General features: G+C 43.9%; 1 protein-coding gene across 3 annotated transcripts in view; it reads right to left on the bottom strand.

Moving 5' to 3' along the window:
* LOC121579191 (cytoplasmic polyadenylation element-binding protein 4) overlaps positions 1-23,611 on the bottom strand; it is a 35,044-nt gene extending 11,433 nt beyond the window's left edge. For 2 of the 3 annotated variants that reach the window (XM_041893559.2, XM_041893560.2), the window contains exons 1-4: positions 23,136-23,611; positions 19,988-21,136; positions 3,915-4,005; positions 1,165-1,215 (exon numbers count right to left, since the gene is read on the bottom strand). In XM_041893559.2, the coding sequence (XP_041749493.1) occupies positions 1,165-1,215; positions 3,915-4,005; positions 19,988-21,091 (1,246 nt within the window). In that variant the 5' untranslated portion in view covers positions 21,092-21,136; positions 23,136-23,611. The remainder of the gene's footprint in view (positions 1-1,164; positions 1,216-3,914; positions 4,006-19,987; positions 21,137-23,135) is intronic. The other variant, XM_041893561.2, reaches the window with a different exon arrangement.
* Positions 23,612-23,961: the final 350 nt, after the last annotated feature.

Here is a 23,961-nt window from a genome sequence, read left to right as displayed (position 1 = left end):
GCATGACGCACGCACGCACGCACGCACACGCACGCACGCACGCACGCGACGCACGCACGCACGCACGCACGCACGCACGCACACACACACACACACACACACACACACACACACACACACACACACACACACACACACACACACACACACACACACACACACACACACACACACACACACACACACACACACACACACACACACACACACACACACACACACACACACACACACACACACACACACACACACACACACTTACTTCCTGGGCCAGATAAAGAGAAGCTCTTTAGGCGGTCGGAGGTCAGTGGAGGGTGGATACACCCGCTCTCTGATACGTGTGTTTGTTCTACAGAGTAACTATCAGCTGGTGTGAGTGCCTCTAAGACTAGTAGTACCCTCTGAACAGCATCTATGCAGCACCACCATCTGTCCTGTTTGATCACCGTGTTTCACCAATATAACACTATGAGGCTCAAGGAGCGCGTCCATGTTGGATCACTGAGCTTTCAGTTGCATTTCGGCTTTTGCATATCAAAACTGCAGTTGAGGAAGCAGTAGCTAAAGAGATTAGCTTTAGTCTACCTTTGTAGCTACAACTAGCCTACGGTATTCGTGTCCGCATATAGGAAAGAAGTGAATCATGCACTGATTCAATATAAAGAACTATAACAGGAAATGTCACATCATGTGGAAGGAAACATGCAACAACCTATTGAGAAATGGTTAGAGACTTTAACATCTCTAGGCAATAGGTTTTATACTAAAAAAGAACAAATTCCAATGCTTAGTTCCTTCATTGCACAGGCAAAAGAGAAGTCTGACTGAATGCAAATGGTTTAGATACACTGCCTTAGGTGAGGGATTACACAACATTAAAACGTGTTTAGTTATGCAATTTAAAATGAAATAATTAATCTATATTACTAAATCCCTATTTAACAAATCCACATCAACCATTAAAGAACTAATGGAATAGGAAAAGTGGAACACAGAGAAGGAAATCCACACTGGTGCCTCAAGAGCATGCTAAGTACAAACATGGTGCTGCTAATATTGTTGACTATGTTAACATATGGCTTGTTTCACCTTCCATCCATCCATCCATCCATTAGCATGGGTTGAGCCATCAGAGCACTAGTGTTATAAAACCCATTTACGTACCATTTATGGGCAGAGGACTATCTCCTCCTGGATGGGTGAATCCTAGGCGACCTAGAGAGGGGAGTGTACATCATTAAGAGATTCAGTCACAACCAAACACAAAACGAGCCCTGGTTACATTAGCCCACGACGTCCATCTCTCAGCCGCCTGCTCGCTGGCACATTCCCTGTTCCTCCCCTGACCTCCTGCGGAATGTACTTGAGAGTTGAACTGTGCCATGCCGGGGTGCCTTGGTGGAAGGATAATGGGAGGGATAACTAATAGTAAACCCATTGTAACTGGTGTGGACTAGTGTAGGGTTTCCCAAACCTCTCCCCTCCCCCACAGACCTTTCACATTTTTGTTTTAAAAATAAAAATTGGCACACCCAATTCAATTAGTCAACTAATCATCAAGCCTTTGACTAATTGAATCAGGTGTACCAGTTTAGGGGGGGGGGCAGAGGAGAGGATTGGAAATCCTGGACTTGTAGAGTGTTCAGTGATTGGTGTGCTCCGTTCCGTCACGTCACACATATTCTCCAAGCCCCTCCCCTGCATCCATCTATTCAAATCAGAGAGAGCGAGCAGGCAGGCTGGTGGACCGGCTCAGTAGTCAGTGGTGACACAGAGCCAACTTTTCAGGGAACAGAGTGCTCTTTTCAGTCACAGAGGACAATGCTGGAATCGATTCAAAGCCACTTCTACAGTCGATTTCCTCCTCCTTCCTTTTAATCTGTTCTGCAGAGCAGCGGGGTCATTATTTTCAATTAGGGGTAGGGGCGCTGCTTTGGTACCCTTGGAGCTCACCCCAGTAGGGACAGCACAGAGTGAGAGCAGTAAACCCTTCATCTGTGTGGATCCTTGTAATGTAGAAACACGTTGCCCTGGAGACAGTGGCGAGGAACTGCTGCTCACAACGAGATGGAATGATGCATCATAATTATGTTTTTCCTCTGCATTTCTAACCCTCTGTAGTTGGCACGTAGCACTGGGAGCGTCATGGCAATAATCAGCTCAAACTAGACTGAGAGCACAACAACTCATCACTTCAGGCTCGTCGCCTCTCAGATGTTCGCCAAAGTTGTTGTGTTTCACTGTGGTTTAACAGCTGAATACAGAGGTGTAAAAAGAATAAAATGCATACACAAGCTATGGGGGTAGTTAAACAGAAACCCCATCCAGGCTACTCCCTCTAATCGTGAGCCAGTCTGTCCAGTAGGAGTAGCAGTACAGTAGGTCATCCTGACTGACAACAGGAACTTTCTGGTTTGGAATGTTTGCATCACAAACCAGATGGACAACCTATAGAGACTGCTACGAGCGCTGCATTTACATGCACCATAATACCATCCAATCAACAAACCCTTCACTAACTGCAGCTATGACAACTCTAAAAAGGGACAAGCAACACCTCCCACGCCACCTCCATAAGGTAGATTTTCCTCCATCTTTGACATTTTTGAAAACCTTTGAAACACTTCTTATGAACCATAAGTCCAAATAAAACCCATATGTAGACCCAGGGTACATCTCCTAACTTAGTTTGAGTTATTGATAAATCAGAAATCAGGTTTTTCGTGTCCTTTTCAAATCCACTTCACAATGGCCTATCAACTTAACTTTTTAAGGTCATCAAAGACATTACCATGATGAACCATGTTAAGTTTGGCATTGATATCTTAAAAAATAAGGAAACTATCACTTTTTTGACTATGTACTGCTAATGCTTCAAATAATCATAAGAAATCTTCTCATGGACTAAAAGTAAGATTGACTCCAGATTTGGTATGCACACAATGAATTAGCCTCTAATGAATTTGACAATGATTAGTTGCTGCATTGAAAGTCGGCCACACTACCAACAGCACTACATTTTACATTTTGTAATTTAGCAGACGCTCTTATCCAGAGTGACTTACAAGAGCAATTACGGTTAAGTGCCTTGCTCAAGGGCACCTCGGCAGATTCTTCACCTAGTCGTCTCGGGGATTCAAACCAGCAATCTTTCGGTTACTGGCCCAACGCTCTTAAATCGCTAGGCTACCCACAACCCACTAGACTAAACTCCACTTGCGTCATCCTTGTGGTATTGAGAGATAAACATGGTAATGATTTCACTGATAGTTCCTACATGACAGAGTGCTTGCTTTGTTATCCAACTGATCTTCTGTCCTTTCTGTCATCCTGTGAACCCCATTCATTGCTGCTCACAGCTATATTTCCATTTGCACACTCTGTAGAATAGCCTACATAAGCCTCCACTCTTCACTTTTGTATTTTATTTACCGCCCTTTTTTCCCTCCCAATTTAAATTACAGCCGGGAATGAACCTGGGTCTGTAGTAACGCCTCTAGCACTGCGATGCAGTGCCTTAGACCGCAGCGCCACTCAGGAGGCCCTTCACTCTTCACTTTCTAGTCTACTCTAGTGCCACTGAAAGGAAAGCTCAGATCAGCAGTCGTCTGACATGGCTGTGGGGCAGCAGACAGACACCAGTCCTAGATGACCTTGCAGCAGATTTGAAGGACAAAGGTTTTTAGATATAGCCGCTAGCATCAATATTGTGACCGGACATGTGATCCTGTGTAGCTCAGTTGGTAGAGCATGGCGTTTGCAACGCCAGGGTTGTGAGTTCGATTCCCACGGGGGGCCAGTATGAAAATGTATGCACTCACTAAAAAACTGTAAGTCGCTCTGGATAAGAGCGTCTGCTAAATGATGTAAAATGTAAATGTAAAAAAAAAATGGTTCTGTGATAGTTATCTTACCTTTCAGGGTATCTTGCTCGGCCCTCATGATGTCGATGAGAGAGTTCTCCAGGGAGTGCATGTTGAAGCCATCAAAGGATCTGGTGCGCTCCTGTGTAAAAGAGAGATGAGAGGTCTGCTTTAGAGGGATCGAGCACAAAATACTGTGAATGTGGAGTAAATGCAACAGCAAGGAACACAAAATACTGTGAATGTGGAGTAAATGCAACAGTAACGCTGCAGCAAAAAGTACGTTACTCTGAATAAGAGCGTCTGCTAAATGACGTAAATGTAAAAATGATGCGTTTAAATTATTTTATAGATGCATCTATTTAAATATGTAAATCTGTATCGCGCGATTCCATGCCAGCGTAGACCAAAAGTATTTTAGGCATTTCAGGTTGTTCTGGCAATTCTCACAAACTTAATTGGGAGGAAGGATGTTTGACGTGCTTTTTACATTTGTAGAAAGCCTTTAAATTGTTTAACTTGGGTCAAACGTTTCGGGTAGCCTTCCACAAGCTTCCCACAATAAGTTGGGTGAATTTTGGCCCATTCCTCCTGACAGAGCTGGTGTAACTGAGTCAGGTTTCTAGGCCTCCTTGCTCGCACACGCTTTTTCAGTTCTGCCCACAAATGTTCTATAGGATTGAGGTCAGGGCTTTGTGATGGCCACTCCAATACCTTGACTTTGTTGTCCTTAAGCCAATTGGCCACAACTTTGGAAGTATGCTTGGGGTCATTGTCCATTTGGAAGACCCATTTGCGACCAAGCTTTAACTTCTTGACTGATGTCTTGAGATGTTGCTTCAATATAGCCACATAATTTTCCTTCCTCATGATGCCATCTATTTTGTGAAGTGCACCAGTCCCTCCTGCAGCAATGCACCCCCACAGCATGATGCTGCCACCCCAGTGCTTCACGGTTGGGATGGTGTTCTTCGGCTTGCAAGTTTCCCCCCTTTTCCTCCAAACATAACGATGGTCATTATGGCCAAACAGTTCTATTTTTGTTTCATCAGACCAGAGGACATTTCTCCAAAAAGTACGATCTTTGTCCCCATGTGCAGTTGCAAACCGTAGTCTGGCTTTTTAATGGTGGTTTTGGAGCAGTTGCTTCTTCATTGCTGAGCGGTCTTTCAGGTTATGTCGATATAGGACTAGTATTACTGTGGATATAGATACTTTTGTACCGGTTTCCTCCAGCATCTTCACAAGGTCCTTTGCTGTTGTTCTGGGATTGATTTGCACTTTTCGCACCAAAGTACGTTCATCTCTAGGAGACAGAAAGAGTCTCTTTCCTGAATGGTATGACGGCTACGTGGTCCCATGGTGTTTATACTTGCGTACTATTGTTTGTACAGATGAATGTGGTACCTTCAGGCGTTTGGAAATTGCTCCCAAGGATGAACCAGACTTGTGGAGGTCTACAACTTGGCTGATTTCTTTTGATTTTCCCATGATGTCAAGCAAAGAGGCACTGAGTTTGAAGGTAGGCCTTGAAATACATCCACAGGTACACCTCCGATTGACTCAAATTATGTCAATTAGCCTATCAGAAGCTTCTAAAGCCATGACATCATTTTCTGGAATTTTGAAGCCGTTTAAAGGCACAGTCAACTTAGTGTATGTAAACTTCTGACCCCACTGGTGAATTATAAGTGAAATAATCTGTCTGTAAACAATTGTTGGAAAACTTACTTGTGTCATGCACAAAGTAGATGTCCTAACCGACTTGCCAAAACTATAGTTTGTTAACAAGGAATTTGTGGAGTGGTTGAAAAACTAGTTTTAATGACTCCAACCTAAGTGTATGTAAACTTCCGACTTCAACTGTAAATAATCAAAAGTACACTTCACTAAGCAAGCAGCCCTGTCCTCATCACATTCTCACTTAGTTCATGTTAGCTGGCTAGCTAGCAATGTAGTTACTAAGCTCTTTCTAGCTAGCAAGGTAGTTAACAAGCAAACAATCTGTGGTACTTCTGTGCGAACACTGGACTGGCGCCAAAGTAAACTAATCCGTGATACAAAAATAACACGGTTACTGTCTGGGCCCTATTTAGTTAGTGTTTTCGAAATACGCAAAAAGCAAGATGGCGCAGATCTATCATTCAGTCGATGTACTTGCATGCATGATAAAATAAGATTGTTAGCTAGCTAGCTAAATTAGAACGTGTGTGACTAAAACCAGTGTGGCAATTCTTTTCCTGAACAAATGTTTTCAGTCATCAGCGCATGCCATTTTAATTTTATTTATTTAACCTTTATTCATTTGCAGGTGAAATATATTGAATACATTTTATATTGAATAACAGTGTAAAATTGTCGTAATAACAAGCTCTCATTGAGAGGTTGCCATAAGGTGTTTGTTTACATGACCTTTGACAGTGGTAAAGCACTGTAGTGAATCGACCCAATACAAATGCTGACACCTAGTCGTAACATTACAAACTGCATGTTACTGTACAGGTTGTGAACTTGTGAAAAGTGCAGTTTCAGATTTACTTTGAGACAAAGTTTAATTCGTTCAGCCCTTCTTGTTTATTAGTGTGCTTCTGGTGTCTCGGCAAACACTTCTGCATTCATAGATATCTACAACTTAAAAGATTTGTCTAAGAAGGTAAACTGAACAAGTGTTTTGTATTTTCACTGAACAAAAATATAAAACGCAACATGTAAAGTGTTGGTCCCATGTTTCATGAGCTGAAATAAAAGATCCCAGAAATTTTCCATATGCACAAAAAGCTTATTTATCTCTCTTTTGTGCACTAATTTGCTTAAGTTGCTTTTAGGGAGAATTTCTCCTTTGCCAAGATAATCCATCCACCTGACAGGTGTGGCATATCAAGAAACAGATTAAACAGCATGATCATTACACAGGTGCACATTGTGCTGGGGACAATAAAAGCCCACTCTAAAACGTGCAGCTTTGTCATATAACACAATTCCACAGATATCTCAAGTTGAGGGAGCGTGCAATTGGCATGCTGACTGCAGGAATGTCCACCAGAGCTGTTGCCAGAGAACTGAATGTTCATTTCTCTACCATAAGCTGCCTCCAATGTCGTTTTAAAGAATTTGGCAGTACATCCAACCGGCCTCACAACCGCAGACCACGTGTATGGTGTTGTGTGGGCGAGCGGTTTGCTGATGTCAACGTTGTGAACAGAGTGCTCCATGGTGGCGGTGGGGTTATGGTATGGGCAGGCATAAGTTACGGACAACGAACAAAATTGCATTTTATCGATGGCAATTTGAATGCACAAAAATACCATGACGAGATCCTGAGGTCCATTGTGAAGCCCTTTTTTTTTTTGTAAAGGTATCCATGACAAAACAGATGCATAACCATGTGAAAACCATACATTAGGGCCTAATGAATTTATTTCAACTGACTGATTTCCTCATATGAACTGTAACTCAGTAAAATCAATGAAATTGTTGCGTTCATATTTTTGTTCTGTATACTTTCGTACTGTATTTATAGAGGATATAGTTGCTTTTTAGTGGTTACGTAAACCACAAATAAAATGTTAATAAATAATTGTAACTTTAATATTTAGTTAAGAAATCATCATTTAGAGTATATGTTAATCCTTTGGAGCATAATGTGTAAAAAAAACTATATCGGCAGATACAGTGCATTCGGAAAATACTCAGACCCCTTGACTTTCTCCACATTTTGTTACGTTACAGCCTTATTCTAAAATGGATTCAATTATTTTTTTTAAATTATTTTTTTCTCTCATCAATCTACACACAATACCCCATACAAAAAGTACATAAGTATTCAGACCCTTTGCTATGAGACTCGAAATTGAGCTTAGGTGCATCCCGCTTGGAGTTTGCCAAAAGGCACCTAAAGACTCTCAGACCATGAGAAACAAGATGCTCTGGTCTGATAAAACCAAGATTGAACTCTTTCGCCTGAATGCCAAGCGTCAAGTCTGGAGGAAATCTGGCACCATCCCTACAGTGAAGCATGGTTGTGGCAGCATCATGCTGTGGGGATGATTTTCAGCGGCAGGGACTGGGAGACTAGTCAGGATCGAGGGAAAGATGAACGGAGCAAAGTAGAGAGATCCTTGATGAAATCCTGCTCCAGAGCGCTCAGGACCTCAAACTGGGGCGAAGGTTCACCTTCCAACTGGACAACGACCCTAAGCAAACAGCCAAGACAACGCAGGAGTAGCTTCGAGACAAGTCTCTGAATGTCCTTGAGTGGCCCGATCGAACATCTTTGGAGAGACCTGAAAATAGCTGTGCAGCGACGCTCCCCATCCAACCTGACAGAAGCTTGAGAGGATCTGCAGAGAAGAATGGGAGAAACTCCCAAAATACAGGTGTGCCAAGCTTGTAGCATCATACCCAAGAAGACTCGAGGCTGTAATCGCTGCCAAAGGTGCTTCAACAAAGTACTGAGTAAAGGGTCTGAATACTAATGTAAATGTGATATCAGCTTTTTTATATATATACACACACATTTGCAGAAATGTCTAAAAACCTGTTTTTGCTTTGACATTATGGGGTATTGTGTGTAGATTGATGAGGGGGAAAAAACAATTTAATCCATTTTAAAATAAGGCTGTAACAAAATGTGGAAAAAGTCAAGGGGTCTGAATACTTTCCAAATGCACTGTATATCAGTAATCAGTAAATTGCCTCCATAAAATCGGTATCGGACCCAAAGATCCAATATCCATCGGGCTCTAATTTGTATCACAAACCATGTTTGAGAAAATCATGATGAAAGTGGCCATTTTAGACCCTTTTTAGACCTATACACCTCCTGTAAGACCTTAATGATCCATGAACCGTACATGATACAGACATGTTGGTGTCATACTCCTTATAGTAGCATATGATGTATGTCTAGATTCTGAAATACTTATTGTTTTAACCGAAAACTGTTTAAATGTTACGAAAATGTTTCCATTTGTCACATTCCTAGTTGAAACCCTCCACAGAATGGCATACCAGAGGCCAGCCAACACACAAGACAAGTCCTACTTGGTGATAATGTGAGGCTTGTTGCACAAGACCTGGAAATAATTCACCATTGACAGTATCTTTCAGCTCAGCCCAGACAAGATATGGCTGCCTGTCAAAGGACTGTGGAAGCACTTCAACTAGGCCAGAGTCCATGTATGACAAATTCCAAAACATATTACTGTGAAATGACTCAAATGTCAAATGTAAACGTAAGTCTCATGTGGTTGCGTCATACATCCCATCACCTCAAGGAAATGTAGAGTAACTGCTCCAGGTCAAATAAACATCATGCTAAGTAGGGCTGGGCGGTATACCGTATTTTACGATATACCGGTATTGATGCACGGACCAGTTTGGGGTTTTACTTTACCTTCTATAACGATATTCGAATGTTTGGTTTGTTAAATGTGATACGCCGTGTGTAACGTCCATTTTTATAGTTTACTCCGCTACTTGAGTCATCTCTCTCCAGACCTAGCCCCGCTCCGTCATTCACGGAGCGCATTCGTTGTTGCTCGACCACAAGACACTTGCGTTCAGTCTGCATGGTCAATGCAGCACATGCAACAATGTTGATAACTACGATGCCGTTTCCACTTTGCTTCTTAATATAATCCACAAGTGTTCTAGCTTATCTGCAAAAAGCTAGTTTGTCTTTTCTTAGCAAGTTGTGGCTAAGTCATGTTAGCCACTAATACTAACTGCTAGTTAGTTGGCTAGCTTGCTAGCTAATAAATGTACTGAGTCAGAGCAAACTTAGCTAACTATACAGCCTGATACCAGTGATGGTGTAGGCCTGAATCAGCATGTTGCTTGTGAAACAGTATCTTCTAAATCAAAAGAGGAATAGGCGAAGCATATGTTAGCTACATATTTAATGTAGCCAAAGATTATAGGGTCCCCTAGGAAACACTCACCAACACTTTGGTTCCTACCCTGCCACAATAACTCCTCCCTGGCATTTTCATTCGTGGTCATGTCAAACAACACTGCATTCAAAGTGCCCACTATTATCTTCTAACTATAGAATTAGAATAATCATTATTTGTCCATGATTCCAAGAGTTCACTCAAGTGTTTTGATCTAAATCTCAAGTCAAATCACAATTGCAACATTTGGTTAAAAATAAGGCCTAGATTTTTTTGTCCATATTGTGCAGCCCTACGTGGCAGTGTGGAAATGATCTCAAATGAGATTGATGAAAATGCAGACAATTATTTGGGGTTTAAGTTTAATTGACCAGTATAAAACAATTAGAATGGAGAGAGACCCATTGAAATCACTTAGAATGTATGTGTTGTCACCCTAAGGTCACTCACTACTCATAAAGCATAGAACTGGTATTATTCAAAAACATAAAATATTCATACATTTGAAAAATACTGTGATATGATATTGTGGCCATATCGACCAGCCCTAATGCTAAGCAGTGGGAATGGAAGCAAGCGTTAAAATGGTGGCTATGGAGCAGTAAAGTAATACAATTAACAACCATGACCTTAGGAGTGACAACCACACAATCACCAGCAGGCTGGGGCTGCAGTAGCCTAAAATGTATTTTCTACAATCCACTGAGAGATCAACTACTTGAAGTCAAATAGGCTACCAGAGATTAACACAAACACTCTTAACTCATTACAAAATAAATAAATAAAATAATAGTAATAATAATAACACTGTGTGCCCTAAACCCTATCCTAAGAGGCGAAACAGGAAGGGTCCTAGTAAAGTACTAGGTAATGAGATGCCATACGGCATCATGACGCCGCACAAGTATGGCTGCGGTTGCAGTAGCTATGCATCTGAATGGATTGGCAACCGTAGCGATTAAAGGGATACTGCAAGATTATGCCAATTGTGCTGTTGTTCTACTTACCCCGAGTCAGATTCTAGCGAATGCTACTGTACCTGTAGACTTCATCATTGCGCTAACGCTAGTTAGCATTGGCTCACGAAACTACCTCTAACTTCCTTCATACTGCACGCAGACACATACAAATGGTTTCCACGAGTTCATCTGACTCTGGGTAAGTAGAACAGCACAATTGCCAGAATCTCACCTGTCACTTTAAGCATCTGACCTGCACCTCCTCCCATCTGAGGAACAGGGAGCTGCACTCATCCCTGGGAGCTTAGAAGGTCTAGGCTAGGCTACGTACGTAGGCACACACAGCCCTTAAGAGCACGGAATTGGCAAGTTGAGCCTGCCTGTCCCTCCGTCCAACTCTTTCCTTCTCACAGCCTCACAGGAGAAGTTTGGTTCACTTCCAAAGTACACAGACAGAAAGGTGGGCGGTTCAGATAAGACTCTTCCTTACCAAGCTCAACAATAACCTTTGAGGAAAATGAAAAAAAAAGTCAGGCTAAATAATAGGCAAGAGGTACATAGGAATGTAATGAAATGGTTCCCTAACTATTAGGAAAAATTGTTTTCACCTTATAAAGAGACAAAAGAATAGCGGGGAAACAGTCAAGAGACCAAACGGGAGTATTTTGTATTATAACTCTCTCCAGGCAGAGAGCCTGTGTTTGGGAGTATAGCTAGAAGGTAGCGCCAAACTATCCAACGTGAAGAACACTGCTAAAACAGGCCTTGATGAAACATGCGTTTCTGCCACAATATTAATCTACAATGTCACGGCTAAAATAATGGGAAGGGAAGGGGGGGGGAGCTAGGGAAGAGGGGGGAGCTAGGGAAGGGGGGAGAGCGCTAGGGAAGAGGGGGGAGAGCGCTAGGGAAGGGGGAGAGCGCTAGGGAAGGGGGAGAGCTAGGAGGGGGGAGCGCTAGGGAAGGGGAGAGCGCTAGGGAAGGGGGAGAGCTGGGAAGGGGAGAGAGCTAGGGAAGGGGGGGGAGAGAGCTGGGGAAGGGGGGGGGAGGAGAGAGCTAGGGAAGGGGAGGGGGAGGAGAGAGCTAGGGAAGGGGGGGAGGAGAGAGCTAGGGAAGGGGGGGGGGGGGCTAGGGAAGGGGGCCCAGCTTTGACACTATTGGTTTTTGTGTTGCTGGTCAAGGTAATTCAAAGCGTTGCACATTAAAAACACCCACAAGCCCATTAATCCAGTCCCAGAGCCTGGTTAGAGGGCAGGGGTGGGCAGGCTGGTAGCAGGGGGTGCAGACTGATTCCACAGGGGAGCCAGATCTACTTTGGTGATAAAGTAATTAAAAAACAGCAACAGATCCTAATCAGAGACGGGAGTGAAATGCCTGTGACACTTCTGACACGTTTCTTCCATTTTTTCCCCATCTCTCGCTCGTTAAAACACAGTACGCTTCCTGTTTCATAACTACATTCAAGTGTAGAAGGATAGAGAACATAAGAACACAGTTGTGCACTTGTTACTGATGGTCAATTCTTTCATTATTCAAGGGACGTTTACCGCCATCAGGATCGTGACTAATTGGCTGAAAATTGTAATAGCTGGGAGAGTGTGCTGGCCGTAAATGAGGGGCTAAATGAGAATTAATTAATGAGGCTTGTTACTATAACAGTAGAACAAAAGATTACACCTGACAGGGCTCTACAGTGCGACCATTTTACTTGCATAAGCACCTAAATATATTGCTGTGCGACCCAGAATTTTCATTTAGGAGCACCTGTGCGCCTTGAAAAATGTAGGATTCTAGCTTTAATATGTCAAATATTTTTAATTGTGCTCCTTCTTTCTGTGCGCCTAAATCTTTCAACTTAGGAGCACATGTGATCCTAAGCACCATCAGATCCTCCTCTCCACCCTCTCCGAGCTGGGCATCTCCGGCACGGCTCACTCCTGGATTGCGTCCTACTTGACCGGTCGCTCCTACCAAGTGGCGTGGCGAGAAGCTGTCTCCGCACCACGTGCTCTCACCACTGGTGTCCCCCAGGGCTCAGTTCTAGGCCCTCTCCTTTTCTCCCTATACACCAAGTCACTTGGCTCTGTCATATCCTCACATGGCCTCTCCTATCATTGCTACGCTGACGATACACAACTAATCTTCTCCTTTCCCCCTTCTGATAACCAGGTGGCGAATCGCATCTCTGCATGTCTGGCAGACATATCAGTATGGATGACGGATCACCACCTCAAGCTGAACCCTGGCAAGACGGAGCTGCTCTTCCTCCCGGGGAAGGACTGCCCGTTCCATGATCTCGCCATCACGGTTGACAACTCTGTTGTGTCCTCCTCCCAGAGTGCGAAGAGCCTTGGCGTGACCCTGGACAACACCCTGTCGTTCTCCGCTAACATCAAGGCGGTGACCCGATCCTGCAGGTTCATGCTCTACAACATTCGGAGAGTACGATCCTGCCTTACACAGGAAGTGGCACAGGTCCTAATCCAGGCACTTGTCATCTCCCGTCTGGATTACTGCAACTCGCTGTTGGCTGGGCTCCCTGCCCGTGCCATTAAACCCCTACAACTCATCCAGAATGCCGCAGCCCGTCTGGTGTTCAACCTTCCCAAGTTCTCTCACGTCACCCCCCTCCTCCGCACACTCGAAGCTCGCATCCGTTACAAGACCATGGTGCTTGCCTATGGAGCAGTGAGGGGAACGGCACCTCCGTACCTTCAGGCTCTGATCAGTCCCTACACCCAAACGAGGGCATTGCGTTCATCCACCTCTGGCCTGCTGGCTCCCCTTCCTCTGCGGAAGCATAGTTCCCGCTCAGCCCAGTCAAAACTGTTCGCTGCTCTGGCACCCCAATGGTGGAACAAGCTCCCTCACGACGCCAGGACAGCGGAGTCACTCACCACCTTCCGGAGACATTTGAAACCCCACCTCTTTAAGGAATACCTGGGATAGGATAAAGTAATCCCTTCTACCCCCCAAAAAAATAAAAAAAATAAAAAATATTTGGAAAGTGGTTATCCCACTGGCTATAGGGTGAATGCACCAATTTGTAAGTCGCTCTGGATAAGAGCGTCTGCTAAATGACGTAAATGTGCCCTTGAGCAAGGCACTTAACCCTAATTGCTCCTGTAAGTCGCTCTGGATAAGAGCGTCTGCTAAATGACTAAAATGTAAATGTAATGTGCTCCTTGTAAAAAAGGTCAGAGTAGAGCCCTGTCTGATACCGACCTCAGCACAGCAGTCAGTCACACAGTCAGTCCACACATCCGAAAACATCTTCCCAATAGTACACCGTCAACTGATCCACACAACAGTGATGTGAACACGAGACCTTTGGGGTCGATATTTTCTGTTTTGATAAGACATCCTGCCATAGCATGAACCAACAGAGGTAGGCTACTTTAATGGTCTTAAAGGGATACTTCGGGATGTTGGCAATGAGGCCCTTTATTTCCTTCCCCAGAGTCAGATGAACTAGTGGATACAATTTTTGTTTCCGTGTCCAGTATGAAGGAAGTTAGAGGTAGCTTCGCGAGCAAAAAGCATGCTAGCAGATACCCATAGACTTCCAGTCATTGCGCTTACACTAGATAGCATTGGCTCGCAAAACTACCTCCAACTTCTTTCGTACTGGACACAGAGATAAAAATGGTATCCACTAGTTCATCGGACTCTGGGGAAGTAGATAAAGGGCCTCACTGCCAAAATCCCAAAGTATCCCTTTAACGCATTATAGACTAAAAACACAAGTCAACAAAGTCCAAATTAATGATTTAGGAGGGATTTTTGTCATACCTATTCAAATCAGGTTTTATGAAATTAGAAATGATTTAATGAATTCCAGATTCAAATGTTCAGCCTTTTTTTACAACGACAATGCAATTACCATGCACTGAAGTCCTTGAGCACTGCCCAATGTTTCCATAATTCCATTAGGCCATGAATGCCGCATGGTTCAATGAACAAAAGTTAATATGATGACAACTAGGGCTGGGCGATATGGCCTAAAAATCTCATCTCGATTTGTAAAACATGTATGGGCGATTCACGATATACATCTCGATTTATTAAAATGTTCTCTGAATAAGCTTTGTTGTACAACTTAAAGGTAAAATACACTGCATTTCAAACAGTCAACAATAATCTAATAAATTCAGGTCTTGAGAAATTATACCCAGGCCAAATATAAGCCTTCCACAACCATAAGACCCACTAATAATTTAATTATTTTATCAAAATAGTTTAACCTGCTGTTTTGCAATAATCACATCACATTTCCTAGCTAACAAGGTAGAAGCGTTGAATTGTTATGAAAACACCCTTCTGTCCTTCTCCATATGTTTGAACAGCATGCTAGCCTGTCCACTTTGTTCAGTTGAAATCGAGTGGCCTGCCTTATTTCTCAGAACGAGAACGAGTTGCCAATTCCTTATATAACTGTATTTTATGCTTATTGCACATTTATAAAAAAAAACACAGACTAGACAGCTAGTATAACATGTTTTGGTTAAAATGCTGCTAGCTGTACATGGTACCGCAATGCTGCTAGTGACAAACTGAGCATCCATTTTCCAGAATCAATTTGAATTGATACTCCCGTTTTTGTAGTGACCGCTCTGTGGGAAGTTTGAGGAGTTGATACATAAAAAGGGTGGTGTTAGAAAGGTTCGTCTTTCGGTGTCAATATGACTGATTCTGTTGGACCAAACCTCAAATACAAAAAGCTCATTGAAACCGCTTGTCAGAGAGGCATTTGGAATATCGTGCTAAAACATACCATTTGAATTAATTTGATATAATCACCCAGCCCTAATGACAACACCAGTTCTGAATTGAAGCAGTTATAGATGCAAGCAAATATAGGTCCTTCGTTTAAAAAAGGCAAACCAGAATATCACAACCATAGGCTACCTCTGACAATTTCCCACAGATTGCTAATGTGGCCCTTTGGGTGCCTGCCCAACCCCAGATCCACAGGCATGTCACTGAGCAGCAGGCCCTGTCCCTCCCAGTCACGGAAGGCCGTAGAGCAGCTTACACAGGGCTAAGAGGATGGCTGGGGTTTAGAAAGTGAAAGACCGGCCCTGCCTCAGTGCAGAGAGCTTGGCCTAAGGACACAGCTCTAATACCGTACCCAAAGGCAGTAAGCCTATATTAGGGACCAGGGGCCTGTCCATGTTTTATAATATTATCATGACATCCCTTTCTGGGAGGCACAGTCACTAATCCCTGAGAGATTAAACTGGACCTAGGCAACATATGACTGTTTGCCATGGGCACCTGCACCCAGTGACAAAAGCTGCTCTAATACAGAAACAAACAGCCTCCATGCAGTGCAGTAGGCTAGGTCTCCCAGTACAGTCCTGATCTGTGATCAGCAGCAGCACATCCCAAGGCCATCACAGGATGAACATCACATTTTACATTTTAGTCATTTAGCAGACGCTCTTATCCAGAGCGACTTACAGTTAATATATACATTATTATTTTTATTTTTTATTTTTTTCATACCCCCTGTGGGAATCAAACCCACAACCCTGGCGTTGCAAACGCCATGCTCTATCAACTGAGCTACATCCCTGCAGGCCATTCCCTCCCCTACCCTGGACGACGCTGGGCCAATTGCGCGCCGCCCCATTGGTCTCCCGGTCGCGGCCGGCTATGACATCACATCTAAATAAAAGGAGGGGTCTTCTTTATGGCCCTATAAAATCCGTTTTATTTTTTGCCTGATTACGTTATATCCGTTTAGATTTTCTAGGTTTACGTTATTCCCATTTATATATTTTTCGCTCTGAAAAAACAACACTTTTTAAAATAGAAAAACAACAACTAAATTGGATGTACTAAGTCCACAAAAATGCTTAAACCACACCAGGAGACCACTATTGAGGTCTGGGAAAAATAGAAGAAATTTAGATTTTTGGGTGTAGTTACCCTTTAATGCATGTTCACACTAGCAAGAGACCATTGTTTGGTTTGCAATGTTTCTGTAGTGCTCATGTGATTGCAGAGTTTGAAAAACAAATGCCCACTGGATTGATGCAAATAATCCTGATATTCTGTCTGGTAGGCATAACATACTTCGTAGTTAACGTTTGAGAATGTTTTTGGGAAAGCCTTTCATTTTTTACATTTACATTTTAGTCATTTAGCAGACGCTCTTATCCAGAGCGACTTACAGTTAGTGAGTGCATACATTATTTTTTTCATACTGGCCCCCCGTGAGAAACGAACCCACAACCCTGGCGTTGCAAACGCCATGCTCTAACAATTGAGCTACATCCCTGCCGGCCATTCCCTCCCCTACCCTGGGCCAATTCTATCAATGTACATTTAATAGACCTTAATTTACAGCAACTTGAAATAGTACAGTACCTGCTACTAGTTTCATCTGGATTGTCATCTAGCACAGTACCCTCTGGCTAAAATATAAGGTTATGACTTTTTATATACTTCCAATAACTTTCCATCTCTACCAGAAGAAAGTTATCATTAGCATCCTCGCTAACGGCCACACAAAGTGTAGACACGCACGCGCCCTGCACACACACACAGAAGGGCATTCCTGTGCCGTCTTCCCAAAGTTGCAGGAAAATAAGAATCACTGATGCATTTTGTTCAAGTCTTATGATTAACTTGGTCAAATTAACGAATGTTCTAATAAATTCAATACATTTAGTGGATTTCATTTCACATTTACATTTTAGTCATTTAGCAGATGCTCTTATCCAGAGCGACTTACAGTTAGTGAGTGCATACATTTTTCATACTGGCCCCCCGTGGGAAACGAATCCACAATCCTGGCGTTGCAAGCGCCATGCTCTACCAACTGAGCTACAGGGGACCTACTAAGTTCAATACATTTTTGAATGTTGTTGAATTCCGTTTTAATGTCTGGATTCCATGATTCCGTCAGCGTTCTCCGCAACACTTGTTTTTAGCGCAATTGTCTCTTAACAAACCTGTTTTTGCTCTCCCAAGTGGCAGCAACATCTCCCTGAGCCACATGTTAATCATGAACACCTCACCTGTGTCAGCTTGCATGAGACAGTGCTCTGCCCCCCCCATCAGACAGCCTCTGCTTTCACACCAAATGAGATATTCTTGGCTGAGACACAGCAGGCCTATGGAAACTTCCAGCACCATTAAACTCTAAAAGCTCATTTTCACATTACTTTAACGTGTCAACTCCCCAAGGCAGACACCTAAACAGTCAGTGAAACCTCATTTAAATAAGTTACAAACAGGAATCCACTGTTGATGAACATAACCAAGACTTCTATGAAAAGGCGCTGCTACAGTATGGAGCTGAGTTATTGCAGACAGTGAGGTGTTTCTACACAACGTTACTTGAGCAATGTAAATGTTGAGCAAGCTTGATGGATGTAGGCTATGCTAAATAAGGAAAGAGTCGACTTAGCCTATAGCAGGGGTAGGCAACTACATTCAGCCGCGGGACGTTTTTTGTCGGAATGGATGGCCGGTTGCCGAAACACAATTCTAATAGTTTGCACACTGCAAATTGACCACAATTGAGCCCAAAAAGAGATTGTATTTGAAAATAATTATTTTATACCTCGATTACATTGAGACACAATCACTTTTTTTTTTTTTTTCTTTATGGGAATGCTTGGGAACAGATTTCCTACAGTAAACTTATTTTTAGCTGAATTCCTGTTAATGTTGAAGTCAGGGGAGCTGAGGGGGTCTCCTGTTGCCGACCTCTGGCCTATAGGCTATTGCATTAGAACCTTAAAAACAGGTATAAGGTTAGGAATGAATAGGGAGTGAATAACTCCAAAGGGACACCACAATCCCCCCACCTGTGCTCTCTGTGATAAGATGGAAACTATGTAGAACCATTTGGACATGCCTGGCAGTCACAAGAGAAAGGCATGCGATCAATGGAAATGGGCTGGTGTTCACAATCACGGTCCACTTAGAGCTGAAAACATTGCTTGTTCAGGGACAGAGACAGACAGGGAACCTATTTATTATGTAGTAATGTAATTAGCCTACATAATAAAAGTAATCATTAGGTTATATAGATTTTTTTTTTTTTTATAGAACAAAAATAGAATACCCATGTGAGTTATCCTAGCATGACTAAACATGATTATACAGTAACAATGTAATATCTGTGTAATAATTCCACAGCAGTTGCAAACAGCTACGCCTAACCTACTATTGCATTTTGATCCACGACAGATCCCTCAGTCCAGTCACACGACAGTAGCCTTTCACAACTCAAACCTTCAATAGAGACCGATGCAGATGATTCAACCTCATTTCCAATGGATTTAAAGAGCACAACTTCATTCTGACAGTCTCTATTGAACACTCTTCTGCATCTCGAGCTGCCTGTCAGGCCAACCTTACCCGATATGCGAGAATATTCAGCATCCCTTGACAAGACAGTTGAAGTAGACTAGAAAATGATTCTTAATTATTTAAAACCAATGTGTTTCAGTATTACAGCCTGCATCAGGAAGCTAACACCCAATCTATCCATCCACCCCCAATGCATTTAGAGGTCAGAGTGCCACAATCCAGCCAGCCTGAGCAACACAGGGCGATTCTAAACCAACAAGGGCACAGCACTGCTGTGTGCTTCAGTAACATAGCGGTTAGGCTATTTAGCAAGATCTAACATGGTCTATATGGCATCATGGCTGTCAGCACTTCTGGGGGGTCCTCAGAGCCTTCAATCAAGCCTTCCAGCATGTATACTAGCCCAACCCCTGCACCCACCTCTACTCCCCCAGATGCAGTCACCCCTGTGCTTGATCAATAAAATAAAGTAATCTCCATGCCCTTTCCATCAATCCTATCAGTGTTATCCAACGCATAACACCGTTATCCAAGTAATCTTCATTGTGTGCTATCATTCAAATTACATTATAAAGGATGTGTAGACCGGTAGTCTCAGGTTATTAATGGCCCTGTAATCCTCAAATCACTATTTCACGGAAAGATAGGTAATTGATGTTCCATGGTTGAAGAAAATGATCTGATATTTTCTAGGCTATGTCATAGCTTCTGTATCTCATATACGTGGCACACATCACTGCAGTGGCAGAGCTACGTTAGTCATAAGTGGCCTCTGGCAATTAAAGCATAGGACCAACATCTAATACCGTGACCAATTCATCACATAACGCAGAGTAAGGCCTTTGGGTACACACAATTCTATTACGTCTTGCTGAGTGGCTCTAATATCATTACGCAATTAAAAGACACTGTATAAAAGCAGAGGGAATTATTCACTGACCTGGAAGGGGAAGATGTTCTCACTTCTGCTCACACTCTCGTCCATCCAGGATTTGGGGTTGAAGCCGGGGCTGGTGCGGGAGTACTTCTGCAACGGCACGTGGTTGTTGGGGAAGGTTTTCTTCAGTGGGGAGATGGAGTTCAGGGGAGTCATGCCTCCGTTGAGGCCACGACGGTACTCACGTCCCTGGGAGCCTCCCCAGCCACCATAGCCCCCGCCGGGGCTCCAGGAGGTAGAGGAGGGAGAGGGGCTTTGGTAGCTACCCCAAGGTGATGGGGCTTTATTCAGATTATTGGACAAATGCGGCAACTGGCTGAAGGCAGCATTCCTATGGGGGAAGGGAGGAGGGTGGGGGCTGGCCGGGGACCTGCGGTGCTGTTGGTGCTGGTTGTGGGGGTGCTGAAAGTGTGGATGTGGGGGATGGTGCTGGGAGATGGGTCCAATCTGGGGGGAGAAGTTTCCCCCAAAGCCTGGGCTGGCGTGGTGGGAGAAATTCTGGAACAGGAGGGGCCCATTGTTAGCAGAGGCAGCTGGGTTGAAGAAGCTGACATCCTCGTTGATGATGGTGGAGGGGGTCTGGGAAATAGCAGCTGACCAGTTGTTGAAGCCGGTCAGGGACGAGGAGGTACTGGACTGGGCCGGAGTCCCAAGACCCGATGTCTCTTGGTAGTCGAAGCCTGTCAGTACCGGAGACTCGAGGCGCAGCTTCTCCTTTCCATTGCTACACTCTGAGGGGCCGCCCTCCACCTTGTTCTCCTCTGACCTCGCCTTCTCTAACTCAGATATGATTACAGACTCCTGGTGGCCAGGGGACAGTTGCTGCTTTTCTTGCGTTTCTTGCATTTCCTGTTGCTGGGCTTTGGGCTTTTCAGACCCAAGAATTTCATCTTGCATGCTGCTGTGGGCAGCTGTGGCTGAAAACAGCCAAGGCGACCCACTGTTACTGCCATTACCAGCTGTGGTATTGTTTATGAAAGCAGCAGTGCTTGGAGACGCATTCTGATGATGATGTGGAGGTTGCAGATGTGGGTGAATTCTAACTGGGAAAGCAGACTTGTTGCCAGTGTTGTTTTGCACTAAGACTCCAAACCCGTAATCCCCCATTTGTTTTCCCCCACACAATATCTGCTATCCTGTGATCTTTACGTCCTAAAGAGAACACAGAACAAACCAGTTATTATTTCAATGGTTGTAAATGAGAGTCAGGCAATCACCAGTGTAATGGACTTTGATAGCTAGCTACGTCAGATCCTTTTCTGCTGCTAACCATCTTGCGAGTCCCCGTGTCAAACTCATTCCACGGAGGGCCGAGTGTCTGCGGGTTCACACTCCTCCCTTGTAATTAGCTAATTGATTAATTAAGGTCACTGATAAACTAGGAACTCCTCTAACCTGGTGGTTAAGGTATTAATGGACACAAATTCAAAGGAGAACCAAAAACCAGCAGCCATCCAGCTATCTGTCGAGAATAGCTGCCGATATAATAACTTTGCTAACGCGACAGATGCCACATCAGTTCCACCTTGTACGTTGTAGCTAAATGGTTTCTTGCATGCTAGCTAGTTGGTTAGCTAGCACCATCTTTATGTTGGCACAGAATATGCTACACTAGTCTAACTACCTAGTTAGCTAACGTTTGCTGGCAAGCTACACGGCAAAAAGTATGTGGACACCTTCTCGTCGAACACTCCAAAACCATGGGCATTAATATGGAGTTGGTCGCCACTTGGCTGCTATAACAGCCTCCACTCTTCTGGGAAGGCTTTCCACTAGATGTTGGAACATTGCTGCGGGGACTTGCTTCCATTCATCCACAAGAGCATTAGTGAGGTCAGGCACTGATGTCGACAAACCATTTCTTTATGGACCTCGCCTTGTGAACGGGGGCATTGTCATGCTGAAACAGGAAAGGGCCTTCCCCAAACTGTTGCCACAAAGTTGGAAGCACAGAATCGTCTAGAATGTCATTGTATGCTGTAGCGTTAAGATTTCCCTTCACTGGAACTAAGGGGCCTAAACCATGAAAAACAGCCCTAGAGCATTATTCTTCCTCCAAACTTTACAGTTGGCACTATGCATTCGGGCAGGTAGCATTCTCCTGGCATCCGCCAATCCCAGATTCGTCCGTCGGACCTCCAGATGGTGAAGCGTGATTCGTCACTCCAGAGAACGCGTTTCCACTGCTCCAGAATCCAATGGCAGTGAGTTTTACACCACTCCAGCCAACGCTTGGCATTGTGCGCATGGTGATCTTAGGCTTTTGTGCAGCTGCTCGGCCATGGAAACCCATTTCATGAAGAAGCTCCTGACAAATATTTATTGTGCTGACGTTGCTTCCAGAGGCAGTTTGGAACTCGGTAGTGAGTGTTGCAACTGAGGACCGACGATTTTTACGTGCTTCGGCACTAGGCGGTCCCGTTATGTGAGCTTGTGTGGCCAACCACTTCACAGCCATTGTTGCTCCTAGAAGTTTCCACTTCACAATAACAGCACTTACAGTTGACCCGGGCCACTCTAGCAGGCGAGGTGGCATCCTATGACGGTGCAATGTTGAAAGTCACTGAGCTCTTCAGTACTGGCCATTCTACTGTCAATGTTTGTCTATGGAGATTGCATGGCTGTGTGCTCGATGTTATGTACCTGCCAGCAACGGGTGTGGCTGAAATTGCCGAATCCACTACTTTTGGCAGTGTAGTGTATGTCGGACAGTCGACAGCAGATTGCAGTGGTGACATTTCTACAGCCAATTAACTAGCTAGTATTTTGTCGATAACATCCTAAAGTTAGCTTGCTAGTTGCAATAGTCTTATGCAACAGTATTTGGGAAATGAAGCTAGCCAGCTAACGTTAGCTAAATTAGAACGAAATCATGACAGACAAGCGACCTTGCGTGCCTGACAGCTGTCAAAGCCTATCCCGTTGCTTGGATTCGACCCTTTCATTTCAGAAAATTATGATGACGTATTTATTCTTAATCTATTATAGGTACTTTCCCCTACAGTTTTTTATTGTTTTATGCAAAATCTTAAACAGATATTATCAAGTCGATAGTCACAGATGCTAGCTAGCTAACGTTAGCTAGCTAGTTTATGAATAATCTGGCTAAACCGACGTTGCACACACATCGACAATAAAATCACTTTTTCACCTTTTGGTCGCTAACGTTACCCTTGATCCAGGCGATGACTCGATCCGTCCTGTAGTCAACCGGCAATCTCGATGTGTCTGATAAAATTGTGAAAAGCAAGTTTATGACAAGCGATATGGTACTTTTATGTCTTTCGCTCATATAGTAGCTAGTTATGGCTAACCAGCTTTTCTCTCCTCTCCTGACGTGTCCTGCCTGCTCAATGACACAGCTCTCTCTCGCGAGCAGCTAACCTTGCTTGTATAAAAACAAATATGTCATTGAATTAAATGTTTAAAACGAATTCAATACTAGTTGACTGTAGTGGCTTATTCGGTCGGTTTCATTGTTTAAAGGATTTCTGTATTTTTTTTCTCTAGCCAACTGACTTGTTCCTGCGTTTCTTTGCCGTTGCTGTCCCTCTCCTCAGAACAGACCGTGGACAAATGACAGAGTGCTCAGCCGCGAGACACTTCCGGTTAGAGCTCTGCCCCCTTCTAAAGCCTTCCCACGGATGGCTGGGAGCCTCTCCTCAATTCGTGACACCACCCACACCTCGTGAGATAGCGGCGTATAATTGGTCATACTAACCGTAGCCTCACCCATCTTAAAGATGTGTCCGCCCTTTAAGTTCAATTAACGTAATATGCATGTATCCTCTTCACGCCAAGTCTCCGCCTAGTAAGGTCGAATCATGAGAGACGAGAACAGAGAGAACCAGCTGAAATTGCGTTCCGTGCACAGTATCCTATGCAACTCCCTCGCCATCGACAGTAAATTAAGAGGTCAAGCCGCCTACCGAAAGGTACTCTGTAGCTCAGTTGGTAGAGCATGGCGCTTGTAACGC

This window comes from Coregonus clupeaformis, chromosome 13 (assembly GCF_020615455.1).
Source record: "Coregonus clupeaformis isolate EN_2021a chromosome 13, ASM2061545v1, whole genome shotgun sequence".
Classification (NCBI taxonomy): Eukaryota; Metazoa; Chordata; class Actinopteri; order Salmoniformes; family Salmonidae; genus Coregonus; species Coregonus clupeaformis.
This window is presented reverse-complemented; position numbering and strand designations above follow the sequence as displayed.